At 45.6% G+C, this 23268-nt stretch overlaps 1 protein-coding gene across 1 annotated transcript in view; it reads right to left on the bottom strand.

Annotated features, from left to right (window-relative positions):
* Positions 1-494: 494 nt before the first annotated feature.
* Positions 495-23268, bottom strand: part of LOC135531223 (semaphorin-5B-like) — a 120046-nt gene continuing 97272 nt past the window's right edge. The window contains exons 13-22 of the mRNA XM_064959345.1: positions 22509-22693; positions 19459-19602; positions 18879-19026; positions 18382-18607; positions 16375-16614; positions 6325-6495; positions 5842-5991; positions 5571-5609; positions 3484-3689; positions 495-2303 (exon numbers count right to left, since the gene is read on the bottom strand). Coding sequence (XP_064815417.1) covers positions 2118-2303; positions 3484-3689; positions 5571-5609; positions 5842-5991; positions 6325-6495; positions 16375-16614; positions 18382-18607; positions 18879-19026; positions 19459-19602; positions 22509-22693 — 1695 coding nt within the window. The 3' untranslated portion in view covers positions 495-2117. The remainder of the gene's footprint in view (positions 2304-3483; positions 3690-5570; positions 5610-5841; positions 5992-6324; positions 6496-16374; positions 16615-18381; positions 18608-18878; positions 19027-19458; positions 19603-22508; positions 22694-23268) is intronic.

Genomic DNA, 23268 nt, shown 5'->3' with positions numbered 1-23268 from the left:
GAAGGGATGAGGGTGGTGAGACAGCGATCCATTTGAAGGGATGAGGGTGTTGAGACAGCGATCCATTTGAAGGGATGAGGGTGTTGAGACAGCGATCCATTTGAAGGGATGAGGGTGGTGAGACAGCTATCCATTTGAAGGGATGAGGGTGGTGAGACAGCGAACCATTTGAAGGGATGAGGGTGGTTAGACAGCGAACCATTTGAAGGGATGAGGGTGGTTAGACAGCGAACCATTTGAAGGGATGAGGGTGGTGAGACAGCGAACCATTTGAAGGGATGAGGGTGGTGAGACAGCGAACCATTTGAAGGGATGAGGGTGGTTAGACAGCGAACCATTTGAAGGGATGAGGGTGGTTAGACAGCGAACCATTTGAAGGGATGAGGGTGGTGAGACAGCGAACCATTTGAAGGGATGAGGGTGGTGAGACAGCGAACCATTTGAAGGGATGAGGGTGGTTAGACAGCGAACCATTTGAAGGGATGAGGGTGGTGAGACAGCGAACCATTTGAAGGGATGAGGGTGGTGAGGCAGCGATCCATTTGAAGGGATGAGGGTGGTTAGACAGCGAACCATTTGAAGGGATGAGGGTGGTGAGACAGCGAACCATTTGAAGGGATGAGGGTGGTGAGACAGCGAACCATTTGAAGGGATGAGGGTGGTGAGACAGCGAACCATTTGAATGGATGAGGGTGGTGAGACAGCGAACCATTTGAAGGGATGAGGGTGGTGAGACAGCGATCCATTTGAAGGGATGAGGGTGGTGAGACAGCAATCCATTTGAAGGGATGAGGGTGGTGAGACAGCGATCCATTTGAAGGGATGAGGGTGGTGAGACAGCGAACTATTTGAAGGGATGAGGGTGGTTAGACAGTGAACCATTTGAAGGGATGAGGGTGGTGAGACAGCGATCCATTTTAAGGGATGAGGGTGGTGAGACAGCAAACCATTTGAAGGGATGAGGGTGGTGAGACAGGATCGCTGAGTATCTGGGTTGTTCAAAATACATGTTTTTTCTCAAAATTGCTCCTTTTACAACGACTCTGAATCCCCGCTATTGTCATTTTTGGGTGTCGGTGCAGGTAGTTACAGGATTATAAACCCTTTCAGAGGCCATGGTCACGTCCCATTTGGTTCCATATTCCCTACATAGTGCACTCCTTTCAACCAGGGCCCATTGGGCTCTAGTCAAAAGTAGTGCACTATATAGGGAATAGGGTGCCATTTGGGACGTGACCCAGAAGTCCTTGGGCTGCTCAGATGAAAGCAGTACCAGCCCCTCACTCCCTTTCCCTCTCTGTTCGTCCACACTGCGGGGGCACCTGACCATGAGGCTAATCTGATGCAGCGTGTCCAAACAGACAGGAGAAACAAGTTGGTGAGCAGAAGCATGACAAACGTGCCCATACTGTCAGTGTCATTGAGTTCTGCATTTTCACCATCATAAAGCCGGTGTTTAGAGCTGGAAGGTGTCTTGGTCAGCATATTCCGGTACGGTATCCTTTGGGAACGGTTGAGTTTGCCGTCTATATCGAATACAAACCAGCCACAATGTCTTATATTCTCCTCAGATCAAATGTGAAGTCTGTGGGTTTCTGTGATATACATGATCTGATACCGTAGGGTTTTACAGGAGACCCTTAACAGCGTTGTTTTAGAACAGATTCCACAAGTAGTGAATCTCCATACTGAACCATAAGGCTGCTACAGCCCAGCTCCCTCATAAGACTCCAACTCCCAGCATTCCACATGGTCCAGTCTACTTCCTCCTCTTGAGATGAGTTGCTGTACTGCACAGTAGAGTAGAAAAACAACGTCATAAAACAGTCATATCAACTGAACAGTCACAATGATACGAAATTATTCTCCTGTTGGTTGACAGGGACAGTTCAACCTCCGCCCGCACTGGTGATTGAGAAGAACGTGCATGGTTCGGACCTTGAGAGGACACACCCAGTTCAAAGGTCTGCCCGGTCGTCAACACAGCTCCCCCTCACTGTAGCAAAGCACACACTCAATAGAGGAGAGGAGAGAGGAGAGGAAACGGTGAAGGGTCTGGGGTGCAGGAGTGTTTCCAACTTCCCATAGAGAAGAGAGTTGGGGGGGGGGGTCCTGTCTCAACTGTGGTGCATATAGTTCCTGCAAGGTGAGTCGGGGTGGAAGGGGTGGTCGTATTTGCCCAGGGGTGCAGGGTAGTAGGTGGTGGTGTAAGCGTTATTCTGGGGGAGAGAGGGGAGGGGCGAGAGGGACGAGGGGAAGAAGTTGCAGCTCTCGTCCGGGAGAAGGTTGTTCTTGTTCAGCGTCTGTGGAAGACAGAAGGGAACAGAACAGGGGGTGATCAGTAGGTGCAACATGGGAGAAAACGTTTCTAAAGGCAGGAGGTGCTACCTGATCTCGTCCAATGAGAAAGCTCATTTTTGTTTCCAGTTCCACTTCCCTGCAACGCCCTACTGTACCACCCACTAACAGAATCTCTCTCCTCGCCTCCTTCTCAAAACCCATTGGTGAAGAAGGTCAAGGGGCGGGACCTCTGGCTTTGGGTTTTGAGACAGAGGCGAGGACACAAGGAGTATGCAATTGAGATTCTCTCCCACAGTTACATCATACTGTATCTTCACACACAGACCCGATCAATCACACAGAGATAGTATAATACATAAAACTGTATCAACAAGTAGACACGATCAATCACACACAGACCCGATCAATCACACAGAGATAGTATAATACATAAAACTGTATCAACAAGTAGACACGATCAATCACACACAGATGGACTACCGATCCCTCTAGGGGGTCTCAGATAGACAAACCATGGTGGTAATTGCTGGTAACCATGGCGAGAGGAAGACACAGGAAGGACATGAGGGATGGTTTGTGTGTGTGTGTGTGTGTGTGTGTGTGTGTGTGTGTGTGTGTGTGTGTGTGTGTGTGTGTGTGTGTGTGTGTGTGTGTGTGTGTGTGTGTGTGTGTGTGTGTGTGTGTGTGTGTGTGTGTGTGTGTGTGTGTATGAGGAGACAGCCAAAGAGCAGACGTTAGTTAATTAATTCAAGTAATGGCTCGATTAATCAAACACAGCTGTGTGAGTCTCGCCCTCCTTTCTGATAGGTTAACAGGCTAATGAACACATTAATAAAGAGTGGGAGGAAAACAGACGGTATATCACTGGGACATCACAAGGGCAGGAAGGACGGACGGACACTGTCTCTCTGCCATTCTACCAAAGAGCAAAATAGGCACAATCAGACAAGCAAGGACTACAATGACCTGACCATTTGAGGTCTGATATTTGGTATTTGAAGCAGACCTATGTTCAAATAATATTTACTATCTTTCAAATTCTTCATCCCGGCTTGATTGGGCTCGCCCGATGCAGGTCTGACTCTGCCCTAACAGATTGTTCCATTCCCTGTGTGTAAGTGTGTGTGTGTGTGTGTGCGTGTGTGTGTGGGGGGGGGGGGTAGAAAGAGTGGAATACTCCACCTTGAACTCCATGGGGGTGTACTTCTCGTTCTTTGGCGTCGTGTTGCCCTTATAGCTGAGGTGGTTGGGCGTGGTGGGGTGGATGACGGCTGACTCCTGGGAGGGCTTGTGGAGTCGTTGGCAGTAGGCGTAGACCAGGACCGACAGCCCCACCGCTGCAAAGAAACACAACGCTCCCATGGCCATCAGGTGGAACAGAGAGAAGGCTGGTGGGAGGACAGAGAAAGGGACAGAGTTTGAATATCATTGGTATTATTTACTACATCATCATTGATTTAATATGTAACAATGTGTCTGTTTTGGCAATGTAGTCATGTTCCCTAAAAATTGTGAGTTCAAACCTGTTTTGAAGGCTAAGTGCAGCTAAGCTAGTGATCAGACCTGGTTTCAAATACTATTTGAAATCAGTTAAAATGCCTTATCTGTGCTTAATTGAGCTTTCCTGGCTAAATGGAACATTTCTAAAAGTGTGAACCCTGGTCTTGGAAAGATTACAAATAGTATTTGAACCCAGGTCTACTCGCAACATTGCAATAGCTCCATAACGTTTTTGTCATGAGAGGATCCGCTCAAAAGACCAAGAATCATACTGAAACTAAAGCCTTGTTCACACTGCACGCCTTGAGACTCAAATTAGTTCTTCAAATCTGTTTTGGAATACTGACTGTCCAAACAGCAAGTTACAAGTGACCAAATCAGATTTGTGTGTGTTCAGACAGCAGTCATTTGCTGACGTTGCTATGCTAGTTGTCATAGTAACAACGGATGTGTGCGCGGTGGTGTAGCCTGATTGGTGGTGCTCGTGCTTCCTATCACTCAGAAGTTATCTAGCAAGCTAAGGTGACAACAATGCCTCCCTGTTGTTTTGAATGTTCAAATTCATAGAGGAAGAACACTTTTTTTTAAAACCTCAAAGGATAACATGATCCAACTTTTAAAACTAATCCTTTTCGGCTAGCCACAGCCGTCAGCTAGCTAGCCACAGCCATCAGCTAGCTAGCCACAGCCGTCAGCTAGCTAGCCACAGCCGTCAGCTAGCTAGCCACAGCAGTCAGCCAGCTAGCCACAGCCGTCAGCTAGCTAGCTGTTTAGCTTTCTAGCACATTCAGTAAATTCTTCTTAAATTAACAAGCTAATTAGCTTCCACATGGTCTTGTCAAAACTGTCAACCCACTAGTTAGTAAGCAACAATATTTACCAAATAAATCAAATTTGACCGTTCAGACAGAAGTTGCACAGCCAGGAATCAGATTTGCATCTGATTGCAAACCACCTACAAAGGTGGTTTGAAATATGTCTTGAAATATTTGATTCCATTTACTTTTTGGCTGTTCAGACTGCAGGAAAAATAACAGATTCGGACCAGATGTGGATTTTTAAAAAATTTGAATCACTTCAAACTGCCAATGTGAACAAGGCTTTAGTCAATCAGATCTGCTTGAGCCTACATCCACATAGTGGTTGTTTTGACAGTGTCAGAGTTGGAACTGTGTTAGAGCTGTCAGATCCACAAGCGGCTCCTGGCATCATTCCTAAAGCAGACATTGCCATTGGCTGAACAGTGTCGCATTAAGAGAAATCCCTTGCAGCCTTGTTTAGAAGTTTTAACACTGGAATGTGAGATGTCATCTACACCTTGATTAGGCTGATAGAAATCCTCATTATTTTTGTTTAATGATTTTTGATTTGAGAGCAATTATTTCTATACATTCTACACTTTGTCATTGTGAACTTGTAATGCGAGTGGGACGGGGTGTGGCTTCTGGACAATGACCAATAGCAGCTGCTCCCTGATTTGACAGCTCCAACACAGTTACATCTCCGACACCGCCAAAATATCAGCTGCGGGTATTTGCTATTGCCCGTTAACGCTTGATCTGATTGGATGTAGGCCTAAAGCTTTTAGGAATGATAGCATTGTGTGTAATCAGGGTGGCGATGGTTCATTTGTGATGCAACAGGAGTGGGACGGGCGTAAAACAAGTGGAGAGGGGGGAAAAGGGGGTGGCGAGAGTCACGCTCCATGTCCTTGGGGTCCCTGTAACCCCCCACTGGGATGGGGGAGGGGAATCTCGTAAGTCACTTACCCCCACAGCGCTGATCGTTATCCTGTCCAGGCAGAACGACTGCGGAGAAAAATATAGAGAGAGAAAAATAGATAGAAGAAGAGGAAATAAATGGGGAGGAACCGAGAGAGAAACAGACTGTTACTGCAATGCACAATTCAACCAGCCAATAGAGTCAAAGCTCCCCACAATCACAGAGTACCATTTTCTGCAGCAAAACCAACCAAGCACTGCCCATAAAGTGATGGTCAGCTGGCTATTTAGCAGTGTGTTCTAAATGTTGGGGACTGACCTGGCACCTCGGGGGGCTGGCAGGGCCTGCTCGCGGTGGCATTGCCCTGACACAGGCTGGGGTCTGCCTCCCGTTCCCCACACTCCCTGCTGCGATGCTGCAGCCCCTCCTCGTCACACTCCCCCCACTCTGACCACAGCAGCCAGCCACCTGGAGGAACAGCAGATGAGGAGTGGAGGGGGTTGGAGGAGAGAGAGGAGAGGGTGGACGGAGAGAAGAGAGGACGATGAGTTGTGGTACCACTATAAGTCAAAGCAAAGCCACAGTAAACTCAGCATAGCAGCTACATAACCTTAACATGACTTATACACCATCATTTAAATTAAATGAGTTACTTTGAATGCTGAACATTTTTAAAACAATATTTGTATGAACGAATGCCGCAAATATGTGTACCTGTGCAGGATATGATTGAATGTTGTGTATCTGTGTATGACTGAGTGCTGCATATCTGTCATCTGTGAATCTGTACATTCTGCATACCTTCACAGGTGTGTGTGTTGCACAGGGCCTCTTCAGTGTGCAGGCCGATGCAGATGTCACCTCCGTTGGTGGGGGCAGGGTTGCTACAGGTACGGGTACGCTGGTAGTGCCCACCTCCACAGTTGGCGGAGCAGTGAGACCATGACGCCCAGCACGTCCAGGTTCCTTTCACTGGACACACACACACACACACAAAAATGGCTGATTTGGACACTGATAAGCACCTACATTGGAGCACAGTGGCTGTATAGTAACATGTTATACAGCTCTGGCTCTGCGCTTCACAGCTCTGTATGGGTTCCGACTGACAGACGTTCTGAACTTGTGCACCACGCGCAACAAGAAGTTGTCCCCCATCCCTCCAGGTAATTAGGCAACTTTTTCACATTTGTTGTTGTCTGAGTGAGGGGAATGCTGTAAATTACGAGGACGCGATGTATTTTGAAAGAGGATACATTGAGAATTATAATAAATACCACTTTGACATCATACAAGCTAGCCAAACACCCGTGAGTCCAAATGCGCACTTCACATTTCCATATCATAAAACTCATGTCATATAGTGTCAATGTTTATGATCACTATGGTGACGTACAGTTAGTTACAAGATGACATGGTGTTATACCCTGGGTTGTCCTGAACAGAATGAGTCTATGTTAGTTACAAGATGACATGGTGTTATACCCTGGGTTGTCCTGAACAGAATGAGTCTATGTTAGTTACAAGATGACATGGTGTTATACCCTGGGTTGTCCTGAACAGAATGAGTCTATGTTAGTTATGAGATGACATGGCGTTATACCCTGGGTTGTCCTGAACAGAATGAGTCTATGTTAGTTATGAGATGACATGGTGTTATACCCTGGGTTGTCCTGAACAGAATGAGTCTATGTTAGTTATGAGATGGCGTTATACCCTGGGTTGTCCTGAACAGAATGAGTCTATGTTAGTTATGAGATGACATGGCGTTATACCCTGGGTTGTCCTGAACAGAATGAGTCTGTTAGTTACAAGATGACATGGCGTTATACCCTGGGTTGTCCTGAACAGAATGAGTCTATGTTAGTTATGAGATGACATGGTGTTATACCCTGGGTTGTCCTGAACAGAATGAGTCTATGTTAGTTACAAGATGACATGGCGTTATACCCTGGGTTGTCCTGAACAGAATGAGTCTATGTTAGTTATGAGATGACATGGTGTTATTCCCTGGGTTGTCCTGAACAGAATGAGTCTATGTTAGTTATGAGATGACATGGTGTTATACCCTGGGTTGTCCTGAACAGAATGAGTCTATGTTAGTTATGAGATGACATGGCGTTATACCCTGGGTTGTCCTGAACAGAATGAGTCTATGTTAGTTATGAGATGACATGGTGTTATACCCTGGGTTGTCCTGAACAGAATGAGTCTATGTTAGTTATGAGATGACATGGTGTTATACCCTGGGTTGTCCTGAACAGAATGAGCCTATGTTAGTTATGAGATGACATGGTGTTATACCCTGGGTTGTCCTGAACAGAATGAGTCTATGTTAGTTATGAGATGACATGGTGTTATACCCTGGGTTGTCCTGAACAGAATGAGTCTATGTTAGTTATGACATGGTGTTATACCCTGGGTTGTCCTGAACAGAATGAGTCTATGTTAGTTATGAGATGGCGTTATACCCTGGGTTGTCCTGAACAGAATGAGTCTATGTTAGTTATGAGATGACATGGCGTTATACCCTGGGTTGTCCTGAACAGAATGAGTCTATGTTAGTTATGAGATGACATGGCTTATACCCTGTTGTTATGAGAGTCTATGTTAGTTATGAGATGACATGGCGTTATACCCTGGGTTGTCCTGAACAGAATGAGTCTATGTTAGTTATGAGATGACATGGCGTTATACCCTGGGTTGTCCTGAACAGAATGAGTCTATGTTAGTTATGAGATGACATGCGTTATACCCTGGGTTGTCCTGAACAGAATGAGTCTATGTTAGTTATGAGATGACATGGTGTTATACCCTGGGTTGTCCTGAACAGAATGAGTCTATGTTAGTTATGAGATGACATGGTGTTATACCCTGGGTTGTCCTGAACAGAATGAGTCTATGTTAGTTATGAGATGACATGGCGTTATACCCTGGGTTGTCCTGAACAGAATGAGTCTATGTTAGTTATGAGATGACATGGTGTTATACCCTGGGTTGTCCTGAACAGAATGAGTTATGAGATGACTATGTTAGTTATGAATGAGTCTATGTTAGTTATGGATGTTATACCCTGGGTTGTCCTGAACAGAATGAGTCTATGTTAGTTATGAGATGACATGGTGTTATACCCTGGGTTGTTATACCCCTGGGTTGTCCTGAACAGAATGAGTCTATGTTAGTTATGAGATGACATGGTGTTATACCCTGGGTTGTCCTGAACAGAATGAGTCTATGTTAGTTATGAGATGACATGGTGTTATACCCTGGGTTGTCCTGAACAGAATGAGTCTATGTTAGTTATGAGATGACATGGTGTTATACCCTGGGTTGTCCTGAACAGAATGAGTCTATGTTAGTTATGAGATGACATGGTGTTATACCCTGGGTTGTCCTGAACAGAATGAGTCTGTTAGTTATGAGATGACATGGTGTTATACCCTGGGTTGTCCTGAACAGAATGAGTCTATGTTAGTTATGAGATGACATGGCGTTATACCCTGGGTTGTCCTGAACAGAATGAACCTATGAATGAACCTATGTTGTCCTGAGTTATGAGTTATGACATGGTGTTATACCCTGGGTTGTCCTGAACAGAATGAGTCTATGTTAGTTATGACATGGTGTTATACCCTGGGTTGTCCTGAACAGAATGAGCCTATGTTAGTTATGAGATGGCGTTATACCCTGGGTTGTCCTGAACAGAATGAGCCTATGTTAGTTATGAGATGACATGGCGTTATACCCTGGGTTGTCCTGAACAGAATGAGCCTATGTTAGTTATGAGATGACATGGCGTTATACCCTGGGTTGTCCTGAACAGAATGAGCCTATGTTAGTTATGAGATGACATGGTGTTATACCCTGGGTTGTCCTGAACAGAATGAGTCTGTTAGTTATGACATGGCGTTATACCCTGGGTTGTCCTGAACAGAATGAGTCTATGTTAGTTATGAGATGACATGGTGTTATACCCTGGGTTGTCCTGAACAGAATGAGTCTATGTTAGTTATGAGATGACATGGTGTTATACCCTGGGTTGTCCTGAACAGAATGAGCCTATGTTAGTTATGTTATGAGATGACATGGCGTTATACCCTGGGTTGTCCTGAACAGAATGAGTCTATGTTAGTTATGAGATGACATGGCGTTATACCCTGGGTTGTCCTGAACAGAATGAGTCTATGTTAGTTATGAGAGATGGCGTTATACCCTGGGTTGTCCTGAACAGAATGAGTCTATGTTAGTTATGAGATGACATGGTGTTATACCCTGGGTTGTCCTGAACAGAATGAGTCTATGTTAGTTATGAGATGACATGGCGTTATACCCTGGGTTGTCCTGAACAGAATGAGTCTATGTTAGTTATGAGATGACATGGCGTTATACCCTGGGTTGTCCTGAACAGAATGAGTCTATGTTAGTTATGAGATGGCGTTATACCCTGGGTTGTCCTGAACAGAATGAGTCTATGTTAGTTATGAGATGACATGGTGTTATACCCTGGGTTGTCCTGAACAGAATGAGTCTATGTTAGTTATGAGATGACATGGCGTTATACCCTGGGTTGTCCTGAACAGAATGAGTCTATGTTAGTTATGAGATGACATGGTGTTATACCCTGGGTTGTCCTGAACAGAATGAGTCTATGTTAGTTATGAGATGACATGGTGTTATACCCTGGGTTGTCCTGAACAGAATGAGTCTATGTTAGTTATGAGTTATGAGATGGGTGTTATACCCTGGGTTGTCCTGAACAGAATGAGCCTATGTTAGTTATGAGATGACATGGTGTTATACCCTGGGTTGTCCTGAACAGAATGAGTCTATGTTAGTTATGAGATGACATGGTGTTATACCCTGGGTTGTCCTGAACAGAATGAGTCTATGTTAGTTATGAGATGACATGGCGTTATACCCTGGGTTGTCCTGAACAGAATGAGTCTATGTTAGTTATGAGATGACATGGCGTTATACCCTGGGTTGTCCTGAACAGAATGAGTCTATGTTAGTTATGAGATGACATGGCGTTATACCCTGGGTTGTCCTGAACAGAATGAGTCTATGTTAGTTATGACATGGTGTTATACCCTGGGTTGTCCTGAACAGAATGAGTCTATGTTAGTTATGAGATGACATGGTGTTATACCCTGGGTTGTCCTGAACAGAATGAGTCTATGTTAGTTATGAGATGACATGGTGTTATACCCTGGGTTGTCCTGAACAGAATGAGTCTATGTTAGTTATGAGATGACATGGCGTTATACCCTGGGTTGTCCTGAACAGAATGAACCTATGTTAGTTATGACATGGTGTTATACCCTGGGTTGTCCTGAACAGAATGAGTCTATGTTAGTTATGACATGGTGTTATACCCTGGGTTGTCCTGAACAGAATGAGTCTATGTTAGTTATGACATGGTGTTATACCCTGGGTTGTCCTGAACAGAATGAGTCTGTTAGTTATGACATGGCGTTATACCCTGGGTTGTCCTGAACAGAATGAACCTATGTTAGTTATGAGATGACATGGCGTTATACCCTGGGTTGTCCTGAACAGAATGAACCTATGTTAGTTATGACATGGCGTTATACCCTGGGTTGTCCTGAACAGAATGAGTCTATGTTAGTTATGACATGGTGTTATACCCTGGGTTGTCCTGAACAGAATGAGCCTATGTTAGTTATGAGATGGCGTTATACCCTGGGTTGTCCTGAACAGAATGAGCCTATGTTAGTTATGAGATGACATGGTGTTATACCCTGGGTTGTCCTGAACAGAATGAGTCTGTTAGTTATGACATGGCGTTATACCCTGGGTTGTCCTGAACAGAATGAGTCTGTTAGTTATGACATGGCGTTATACCCTGGGTTGTCCTGAACAGAATGAGTCTATGTTAGTTATGAGATGACATGGTGTTATACCCTGGGTTGTCCTGAACAGAATGAGTCTATGTTAGTTATGAGATGACATGGTGTTATACCCTGGGTTGTCCTGAACAGAATGAGTCTATGTTAGTTATGAGATGACATGGTGTTATACCCTGGGTTGTCCTGAACAGAATGAGCCTATGTTAGTTATGAGATGACATGGCGTTATACCCTGGGTTGTCCTGAACAGAATGAGTCTATGTTAGTTATGAGATGACATGGCGTTATACCCTGGGTTGTCCTGAACAGAATGAGTCTATGTTAGTTATGAGATGGCTTATACCCTGTTGTCCTGAACAGAATGAGTCTATGTTAGTTATGAGATGGCGTTATACCCTGGGTTGTCCTGAACAGAATGAGTCTATGTTAGTTATGAGATGACATGGCGTTATACCCTGGGTTGTCCTGAACAGAATGAGTCTATGTTAGTTATGAGATGACATGGCGTTATACCCTGGGTTGTCCTGAACAGAATGAGTCTATGTTAGTTATGAGATGGCGTTATACCCTGGGTTGTCCTGAACAGAATGAGTCTATGTTAGTTACATTGTCAACATGTTCCGTGGACCACGCAGCAGAATACATTCATGGCCAGTGGTGGGAAAAGTACCCAACTGTCATACTTGAGTAAAAATATCGATACCTTAAAACGAAAACGAAGTAAAAGTGAAAGTTACTCAGTAAAATACTTCTTGAGTAAAATTATTAAATGTACTTAAGTATCAGAAGTAAATGTAATCGCAAAAAATATAAGTTGGAAGTTTACATACACTTAGGTTGGAGTCATTAAAACTCGTTTTTCAACCACTCCACAAATTTCTTGTGAACAAACTATAGTTTTGGCAAGTCGGTTAGGACATCTACTTTGTGCACGACACAAGTAATTTCCCCAACAATTGTTTACAGACAGATTATTTCACTTCTAATTCACTGTATCACAATTCCAGTGGGTCAGAAGTTTACATACACTAAGTTGACTGTGCCTTTAAACGGATTGGAAAATCTGTTTATGTCATGGCTCCATTTGAGTCAATTGGGGGTGTACCTGTGGATGTATTTCAAGGCCTACCTTTAAACTCAGTGCCTCTTTGCTTGACATCATGGGAAAATCAAAAGAAATCAGCCAAGACCTCAGAAAAAAAATTGTAGACCTCCACAAGTCTGGTTCATCCTTGTCTGGTTCATCCAAATGCCTGAAGGTATAAATCTGTACGCAAGTATAAACACCATGGGACCACGCAGTCGTCATACCGCTCAGGAAGGAGACACGTTCTGTCTCCTAGAGATGAACGTACTTTGGTGTGAAAAGTGCAAATCAATCCCAGATCAACAGCAAAGGACCTTGTGAAGATGCTGGAGGAAACAGGTACAAAAGTATCTATATCCACAGTAAAACGAGTCCTATAACCTGAAAGGCCGCTCAGCAAGGAAGAAGCCACTGCTCCAAAACCACCATAAAAAAGCCAGACTACGGTTTGCAACTGCACATTGGGACAAAGATCAAACTTTTTGGAGAAATGTCCTCTGGTCTGATGAAACAACAATAGAACTGTTTGGCCATAATAACCGTTGTTATGTTTGGAGGAAAAAGGGGGAGGCTTGCAAGCCAAAGAATACCATCCCAACCGTGAAGCACAGGGGTGGCAGCATCATGTTGTGGGGGTACACAAAATAGATGGCATCATGAGGGAAGAAAATTATGTGGATATATTGAAGCAACATCTCAAGACATCAGTCAGGAAGTTAAAGCTTGGTCGCAAATGGGTCTTCCACATTGACAATGACCCTAAGCATACTTCCAAAGTTATGGCTTAAGGACAACAAAGTCAAGGTATTGGAGTGGCCATCACAAAGCCCTGACCTCAATCCTAAAGAAAATTTGTTGGCAGAATTGAAAAAGCGTGTGCGAGCAAGGAGGCCTACAAACTTGACTCAGTTACACCAGTTACACTCATCTGTTGGGAGGAATGGGCCAAAATCCACCCAACTTATTGTGGGAAGCTTGTGGAAGGCTACTCATGATGAAAGAAATAAAAGCTGAAATAAATAATTCTCTCTACTATTATTCTGACATTTCACATTCTTAAAATAAAGTGGTGATCCTAACTGACCTAAGACAGGGATTTTTACTAGTATTAAATGTCAGGAATTGTGAAAATCTGAGTTTAAATGTATTTGGCTAAGGTGTATGTAAACTTCCGACTTCAACTGTAGGTATCAAAAGTACAAGTATAAATCATTTCAAATTCCTAATATTAAGCAAACCTGACGGCACGATTTTCTTGTTTTTTTTTACATTTATGGATAGCCAGGAGCACACTTCAACACTCAGACATAATTTACAAACTAAGCATTTGTGTTTCGTGAGTCTGCCAGATCAGAGGCAGTAGGGATGACCGGAGATGTTCTCTTGATAAGTGCATGAATTAGACCATTTTCCTGTCCTGCAAAGCATTCAAAATGTAACTAGTAATTTTGGATGTTAAGGAAAATGTATGGAGTAAAAAGTACATTATTTTCTCTAGGAATGTATTGGAGAAAAAGTAAAAGTTGTCAAAAATATAAATAGTAAAGTACAGATACCCCAAAAAACTACTTAAGTAGTACTTTAAAGTATTTTTACTTAAGTACTGAACGCCACTGTTCATGACTGCATTCTATGCGTATCAAAATGATGACCTGCTTCTCTGAATTGCCTTGTGAAAACATATTTTATAATTTAGCTAGTCATGTTGGCAGTAGAACAAGCTTTCAAATGATGCCCATCTGACCCAGATTGTGATTTATAATGGACTGTTTTTGGAATGCGAAAACAACAACAGTAATTGTGTGAAGGAGGGATGCGGGGTTGTGTTCCAAACAAAACAACAAGGAGAGATAAAAATAGCGCCTTATAGTTGACACTTCTTTGATTTTTTTTACATTTTGTTTTCAAGGAAACAAATGCGGCAAAAAGTACAGTAAATGTAAAATGCACATAAATTGGAGTCAGTCTTGTGTCAGTCAGGTGAACTGTTGTGTCCTCAACTTTAGTCATCATTTTCCCATAATCTCCAAACCGTTCCCTTTTAATTGCTATCATGGTTTTGCATATACTTTCCATATTTCTTCTGTAAGAAACATTTCCATTTAGCCCAATCCATAAAGGCCCACGAGTGTAATGGGTTAACTATTTATCCAGATACTGAGTTTTTTTTAACATGTTTTTCTGCACATGAAAACAAAACATTTTATCCATGTTTATTAGACCAGTTTGTTTTTCACTACAGACTTTTAAAGGCAATTTACGCTTAAGCAGCTTTTACCATGAATGCGATCTCCGAGAAAGGCTATCGTCAGCTTTGAAGGAATCCCAATCTCGGTTCTACACTGCCCGTTAGGTGAATTGATCAGTACAGTATTTGAGCAGATATACAGTGTCTTACCTGGGCAGGGCTGGGATCCACTACAGTTGTCAGTCCTGGTACTCCACTCCACTGGGATCCACTACAGGCACTGGAGTAGTCAGTGTCTTACCTGGGCAGGGCTGGGAGTTGTAGTCCTGGTACTCCACTGGGGATCCACTACAGGCACTGGAGTAGTCAGTGTCTTACCTGGGCAGGGCTGGGAGTTGTAGTCCTGGTACTCCACTGGGGATCCACTACAGGCACTGGAGTAGTCAGTGTCTTACCTGGGCAGGGCTGGGAGTTGTAGTCCTGGTACTCCACTGGGGATCCACTACAGGCACTGGAGTAGTCAGTGTCTTACCTGGGCAGGGCTGGGAGTTGTAGTCCTGGTACTCCACTGGGGATCCACTACAGGCACTGGAGTAGTCAGTGTCTTACCTGGGCAGGGCTGGGAGTTGTAGTCCTGGTACTCCACTGGGGATCCACTACAGGCACTGGAGTAGTCAGTGTCTTACCTGGGCAGGGCTGGGAGTTGTAGTCCTGGTACTCCACTGGGGATCCACTACAGGCACTGGAGTAGTCAGTGTCTTACCTGGGCAGGGCTGGGAGTTGTAGTCCTGGTACTCCACTGGGGGATCCACTACAGGCACTGGAGTAGTCAGTGTCTTACCTGGGCAGGGCTGGGAGTTGTAGTCCTGGTACTCCACTGGGGATCCACTACAGGCACTGGGGTCATCCACCTGGGCAGGGCAGGCACTACGAGTAGTCAGTGTCTTACCTGGGCAGGGCTGGGAGTTGTAGTCCTGGTACTCCACTGGGGATCCACTACAGGCACTGGAGTAGTCAGTGTCTTACCTGGGCAGGGCTGGGAGTTGTAGTCCTGGTACTCCACTGGGGATCCACTACAGGCACTGGAGTAGTCAGTGTCTTACCTGGGCAGGGCTGGGAGTTGTAGTCCTGGTACTCCACTGGGGATCCACTACAGGCACTGGAGTAGTCAGTGTCTTACCTGGGCAGGGCTGGGAGTTGTAGTCCTGGTACTCCACTGGGGATCCACTACAGGCACTGGAGTAGTCAGTGTCTTACCTGGGCAGGGCTGGGAGTTGTAGTCCTGGTACTCTACTGGGGATCCACTACAGGCACTGGAGTAGTCAGTGTCTTACCTGGGCAGGGCTGGGAGTTGTAGTCCTGGTACTCTACTGTCCTGGCACTGGAGTAGTCAGTGTCTTACCTGGGCAGGGCTGGGAGTTGGATCCACTCCACTACAGGCACTGGAGTAGTCAGTGTCTTACCTGGGCAGGGCTGGGAGTTGTAGTCCTGGTACTCCACTGGGGATCCACTCCACTGGGGACAGGCACTGGAGTAGTCAGTGTCTTACCTGGGCAGGGCTGGGAGTTGTAGTCCTGGTACTCCACTGGGGATCCACTACAGGCACTGGGGTAGTCAGTGTCTTACCTGGGCAGGGCTGGGAGTTGTAGTCCTGGTACTCCACTGCTGGGGATCCACTACAGGCACTGGAGTAGTCAGTGTCTTACCTGGGCAGGGCTGGGAGTTGCAGTCCTGGTATTCCACTGGGGATCCACTACAGGCACTGGGGCTGCTCTTGCCCTCGGCTAAGGCACAGGTGCGCTTGCGCGTGCGGAAGCCTTTGGCACACTCCTGGGAGCAGGTCGACCATGTCTCCCACGGCGACCACCTGGTGCCACCTGGTTGTCGGAGCAAAGGTCGACCACTACTGCCTCCTCCACTGGCCCTGACCAAGTCTTCAACCAGGGCTGAATCACAGATATACTCATACATGAGACATTACAACACAAAAGGTGATTTACAATATTCTTTTTACTTCTCAAAGTCATAAATATGTTGTTTTCCTAATGGTCTGGTAGGAGAACAGCTCTGATAAACAATGGTCTTCTGTGACCTAAAGCTTGGCAATGAAATATCAGACAATGTGCTGGTTCTAAGAGTGCAGAGGCTTCCTTCCTCATGACATGGCTGTTAGAATCTGGGCCAAACATTCAACCGTGGGGTAAAATCTGGGTTAATCGGTTCCAGATGAACTCTTTGAAAAGTGAAAGAAAAGCAACACGTCACCTAAATTATGGAAATGACTTCAATAATGAATTGAAAGCTTTTTATTTTCTGTGTGGTTTGAAACCAGGGCAGCAGAAATATGTCATACTGCCCATGTTACTGTTACTGTGAGGCCAGATGTCTCCTCTTGAGTCTAGACAGCGCCTCTGTGACACAGTGTGTAGGCCCGGTGACAGCCTGTGACATGGTGTTTAGGCCCGGTGACAGCCTGTGACATTGTGTTTAGGCCCGATGACAGCCTGTGACATGGTGTTTAGGCCCGGTGACAGCCTGTGACATTGTGTTTAGGCCCGGTGACAGCCTGTGACATGGTGTTTAGGCCCGGTGACAGCCTGTGACATTGTGTTTCGGCCCGGTGACAGCCTGTGACATTGTGTTTAGGCCCGGTGACAGCCTGTGACATGGTGTTTAGGCCCGTTTACAGCCTGTGACATTGTGTTTAGGCCCGGTGACAGCCTGTGACATTGGGTTTAGGCCCGGTGACAGCCTGTGACATTGTGTTTAGGCCCGGTGACAGCCTGTGAATGGTGTTTAGGCCCGGTGACAGCCTGTGACATTGTGTTTAGGCCCGGTGACAGCCTGTGAATGGTGTTTAGGCCCGGTGACAGCCTGTGACATGGTGTTTAGGCCCGGTGACAGCCTGTGACATGGTGTTTAGGCCCGGTGACAGCCTGTGACATGGTGTTTAGGCCCGGTGACAGCCTGTGACATGGTGTTTAGGCCCGGTGACAGCCTGTGACATGGTGTTTAGGCCCGGTGACCACGCGGTTGCTCTGTAATCTGCAAATCGTCGCAAACACATCCTCTCTATATGCCTTGCTTTACATGGAGCCTGTCTTAAATATGCACACACACACACACACACACACACCCTTCTCCCCCGTCTAGTTACTGTCAGCAGGAGAGGCGTTCTGCCTGACTGTCTGACCTTTAAATCAATGAGAGGCTGTGGACTGTGACACCTACACCACCCCGGGGAGCCTGTCGCTGGGTACGACCGCCCAGATCGTCTCGCCCCAGTGAGCACAGCATGGGTCATCCCAGCTGGCCGGTTAAAAACCACAGCCCACTGCATAACATCAGAGGCGTAGCAGGCTTGTCTGTCTCTGTCTGTCTGTCTGTCTGTCTGTCTGTCTGTCTGTCTGCCTGCCTGCCTGCCTGTCTGTCTGCCTGCCTGCCTGCCTGTCTGTCTGTCTGTCTGTCTGTCTGTCTGCCTGCCTGCCTGCCTGCCTGCCTGTCTGTCTGTCTGGCCTGACTGCCTGCCTGCCTGCCTGCCTGCCTGCCTGCCTGCCTGTCTGTCTGTCTGTCTGTCTGTCTGCCTGTCTGCCTGTCTGCCTGTCTGTCTGCCTGTCTGCCCTTGGTTCTTTAGAAGGGGTGTGGAAAGGTGTATAGAGAAAGCGTGTGAGTGTATGTCCAGTACGTATGTATGAGTGGGACCTCAGACTTACCTTCAGTCTCACAGGTGGCGGTGCCGTCGTTGGGGCAGATGCGGGTCTCCACCTTCTTCTTGCCCAGCTGCAGCTGATGAGGGTCTGGAAGGAGGGCCCTGCAGGTGTAGCGGGTCCTATGCTCCTGGCGGGCCCCGTCCTGGGTCACATTCACCGGCATCCAGGGGGTCCAGGGGGTGTTGCGACGGACCTCCGGACACGCCTCCAGGTTACAGGTCTTGTACTCCTAAGGGAGTGTGTTTTAGGGAAGAGGAGAGAGGATTGAAGGATGTATGAAAAGGAGAGAGGATATGTCAGCTTCGACCTGAATGTTCATCCTCAGGCTATGATAAATGAATAATGAAAGATGCCATTCACTAGATCAAATAAGGGTGTTATCTGTGAGAAAGTTGTGGTAAAGGATGCCTTTGGGTGTGTGTGTGTGTGTGTGTGTGTGTGTGTGTGTGTGTGTGTGTGTGTGTGTGTGTGTGTGTGTGTGTGTGTGTGTGTGTGTGTACCAGAGCACATCCTGGGCAGGTGTTCCCCTTCTCACAGCTCCTGACCCGGGAATGGACCCCTCCTCCACACTCTGCACTGCACTGAGACCAGGAGCCCCAAGATGACCAGATCACAGGCAGGGGACATGGGCTCTTCTCATTGCACAGCCTACACACACACACACAAACACACGGTAAACCTGCAGTCCTACTCTTTCTGCCTGGTGGTCTCTGTAAGAGAAGGTGAACCACTGCTTTACAGTATGTGCACCATTTCAGGGCATTGCAACGCTGAACGAGGGTCACCTGCAACGCCACAAGAAAACCTGACAATGTGAACCTGACTGAATGTGAACCTGACTGAATGTGAACCTGACTGAATGTGAACCTGACTGAATGTGAACCTGACTGAATGTGAACCTGACTGAATGTGAACCTGACTGAATGTGAACCTGACTGAATGTGAACCTGACTGAATGTGAACCTGACTGAATGTGAACCTGACTGAATGTGAACCTGACTGAATGTGAACCTGACTGAATGTGAACCTGACTGAAGGTGAACCTGTCTGTATGTACTGCATTGAGTCCCTCTGTCTCACCTCTCGTCTCGGCCTTGTCCCACACAGACACGCCCCCCATGCCGGGGGGAGGGGTTGTTGCAGGAGCGCTGGCGCACCTCGTACCCGATGCCACAGCTGGTGCTGCACTGACCCCAGGTGGACCAGGGGGTCCAGCCTCCGTTCCTAGAGGAGACAGAGAGACATAGAGACGGACAGAGACAGGGAGAGACGGACAGAGAGAGAGAGACAGAGAGAGAGACAGAGAGAGAGACAGAGACAGAGAGACAGAGACAGAGACAGAGACAGAGAGAGAGAGAGAGAGAGAGAGAGAGAGAGAGAAACTCAGAACAACTGGGAAGACACAGATTCACCTAAAACTCTAATAGCCTAGTCTATTGTAAACTCTAACAGCTGTCATGACGTTGGCCTGTTTGGGTATAGCAAGCCCATCCCCCTCTCCCTTCCTCCCCCTTTCCTCCTTCAACTAGGTTGCTCTGGTCAGAGAGACGTCGTAAATTCCTGAGGATCTCCTCATGGACACACAGTACAGAGAGAGTAGATTTTCATGGAGAACAAAGGAAATCCTTCCACCTCACAGAACTTGAGGTACGAAGAAATTTCATGTTCCGGAGAAAGTATAAAAGATCGGTGAAGAATCCAGCTACGAACTGGTCCGTTTGTCACGACTTGGGGAAGCTCATGGGAGACGGTGTGGCCACATTACCATAACACAGTTTATATAATTGCCCCAGATATGAGGTTTACATCTTTTATTTAATTTTTATTTTACCTTTATTTAACCAGGTAGGCAAGATGAGAACAAGTTCTCATTTATGTATGGATGACTCATAGTGAAGACTGGGTTCGTGCAGATAATGAATGAGACTAACGTTAGGTAAAGTAAATAATTAATTAATTCGAAGACTAATTGATCAGATAAAATATCTGAAAAGTTATTTTAGGAAATGATAACGTTGTAATCTGAATATTTTTCCTTGGTGCCCCAACTTCCTAGTTAATTAGTTACGTGATTAATCAGTTGATCACGTAATAACTCATTACAGAGAATCTTTGACAAAAAACAATCAGTCTTCAGTTAATGATAGTAAAGACACGACACGGCCTTGTCTATTGTAAACTCTAATAGCCCAGTCTATTGTAAACTCTAATAGCCTAGTCTATTGTAAACTCTAATAGCCTAGTCTATTGTAAACTCTAATAGCCTAGTCTATTGTAAACTCTAATAGCCTATTCTATTGTAAACTCCAATAGCCTTGTCTATTGTAAACTCTAACAGCCTAGTCTATTGTAAACTCTAACAACCTAGTCTATTGTAAACTCTAATAGCCTTGTCTATTGTAAACTCTAATAGCCTTGTCTATTGTAAACTCTATAGCCGTGTCTATTGTAAACTCTAATAGCCTTGTCTATTGTAAACTCTAATAGCCTAGTCTATTGTAAACTCTAATAGCCTAGTCTATTGTAAACTCTAATAGCCTAGTCTATTGTAAACTCTAATAGCCCAGTCTATTGTAAACTCTAATAGCCTAGTCTATTGTAAACTCTAATAGCCTAGTCTATTGTAAACTCTAATAGCCCAGTCTATTGTAAACTCTAATAGCCTAGTCTATTGTAAACTCTAATAGCCTAGTCTATTGTAAACTCTAATAGCCTAGTCTATTGTAAACTCTCTGAAAGCAGAAGAATAGAAGAACAGAACAAACATTGCTGAGGCAACATGTGCTTGTCTGGGAAGCTGACTGGGCTGAGGCATAAAATATCCACCTAATGTGTTTAAGTGCTTCAGGCTGGTGGAGCTTCCCTTCTAATTAAATTGGTGCTTTCTGTAAAAGACTATTTAATTTCACCACCTCCGTCTCTCTACTTCATAGTAACACAGTAAAGTAAGCAACAGGAAGCCACCAGTGAAGACCGTAATCTCTCTAATAACACACACACACACACGCACACACGCACACACGCACACACGCACACACGCACACACACACATATATAGACGTGCTATACTGAGAGGTGACAGTCCTTCGGTTTTCAACTCACTCTCTAGATAAATCCAATCTCTTTTGCCTAATGAGGGAAACCTCTAATAATAGAGGCCAAGGGAGTCCTTCAGTTTCCTCTGAGAACATGTCAACACTCTGGGAGTTGGACTCTGCTGCTGCTGGTCTGATTTTACTACTTGAGTTTCCTCTGAGAACATGTCAACACTGTCTGGTAGTTGGACTCTGCTGCTGGTCTGATTCTACTATTGTAGTTTCCTCTGAGAACATGTCAACACTGTCTGGGAGTTGGACTCTGCTGCTGGTCTGATTCTACTATTGTAGTTTCCTCTGAGAACATGTCAACACTGTCTGGGAGTTGGACTCTGCTGCTGGTCTGATTCTACTACTGTAGTTTCCTCTGAGAACATGTCAACACTCTGGGAGTTGGACTCTGCTGCTGGTCTGATTCTACTATTGTAGTTTCCTCTGAGAACATGTCAACACTCTGGGAGTTGGACTCTGCTGCTGGTCTGATTCTACTACTGTAGTTTCCTCTGAGAACATGTCAACACTGTCTGGGAGTTGGACTCTGCTGCTGGTCTGATTCTACTACTGTAGTTTCCTCTGAGATCATGTCAACACTGTCTGGGAGTTGGAAGTCGAATGTAAACTCTCTGAAAGCAGAAGAATAGAACTCATCAAGAATAGAACAAACATTGCTGAGTCTACGTGTGCTTGTCTGCTGCTGGTCTGAAGTCTCATGTTACTACTTGTCTTTGTCTAGAGATCCATTTAAGGTCAACATGTACAATACCTTCTGTCAAATATACTGACAGTTTGTTAACATGCTGGAAACATAGAATGAGAGCGGACTCAAATGCGCGTCAGCCCAACTGGAACAAAAAAACGGGAATCAGGTGCTCAAATGAGGGACTTGATAATCCCCAAAAGCTCCAGGAAACATACTCTGACTCTGCTGACGGTCATGACTATTCCACTTTTGGGAAGTCAGTGACCGTTATGATGTTTGGTACTGAATGATGAATAGTAGACTGAAACTTATCTTGTCTTCTTCCTCTACAGTACCTGGAACAGTTGGCCACCTGGATGGTGGGGCCCTTGCAGTTGGAGCCTCCACATTGAGGGACTGGACTGTTACAAGAGCGTGAGCGACACGCGCAACTGGTGCTGGCTCCCTCCCTGTCGTCATGGGTACATGGTTGCCATGGCGCCCAGGGGCTGAAGCCACCGTCCTGGGTCAGGTTCCTTACCTGTGAGCGGGCAGGAGTTCAGCATCAGAAGGGACCAATCAGAGATTGGGTCAGAATGGTAGCTAATGGGGAAGAGTGGTAGGACAAAGGGGAAGGTGGTAGGAGAGAGGGGAAGGTGGTAGGAGAGAGGGGAAGGTGGTAGGAGAGAGGGGAAGCTGTTAGGAGAGAGGGGAAGGTGGTTGGAGAGAGGGGAAGGTGGTAGGAGAGAGGGGAAGGTGTGTGGGGAAACTCAATTAATGTGTGTGTGTGTGTGTGTGTGTGTGTGTGTGTGTGTGTGTGTGTGTGTGTGTTTTTTCCTACATTATCAGGACCCCTAACATTTCACCTGAATGTCCTGAAAAGGGAGGAACAGCTGAATTTGTTCAAATGCTATTTTGAGCTTAAAGGTTAGATTCAGGCTTTTAGTGTTATGGTTAGGTTTAGGTTTAAGGGTTTGGTATAAGGTTAGGGTTTTGGGGGTTAAGGTTGGTAGTAGGGTTAGGTTTAGGGGTTAGGGAAAATAGTGGTCAAACATTTTTACACTCCAAAAAGTTCTGATATTTCATGAAAACAAAATGTGTGTGTATGTTACATAT

The sequence above is a fragment of the Oncorhynchus masou genome, unplaced genomic scaffold (genome assembly GCF_036934945.1).
Source record: "Oncorhynchus masou masou isolate Uvic2021 unplaced genomic scaffold, UVic_Omas_1.1 unplaced_scaffold_1559, whole genome shotgun sequence".
In the NCBI taxonomy this organism is placed as follows: Eukaryota; Metazoa; Chordata; class Actinopteri; order Salmoniformes; family Salmonidae; genus Oncorhynchus; species Oncorhynchus masou.
This window is presented reverse-complemented; position numbering and strand designations above follow the sequence as displayed.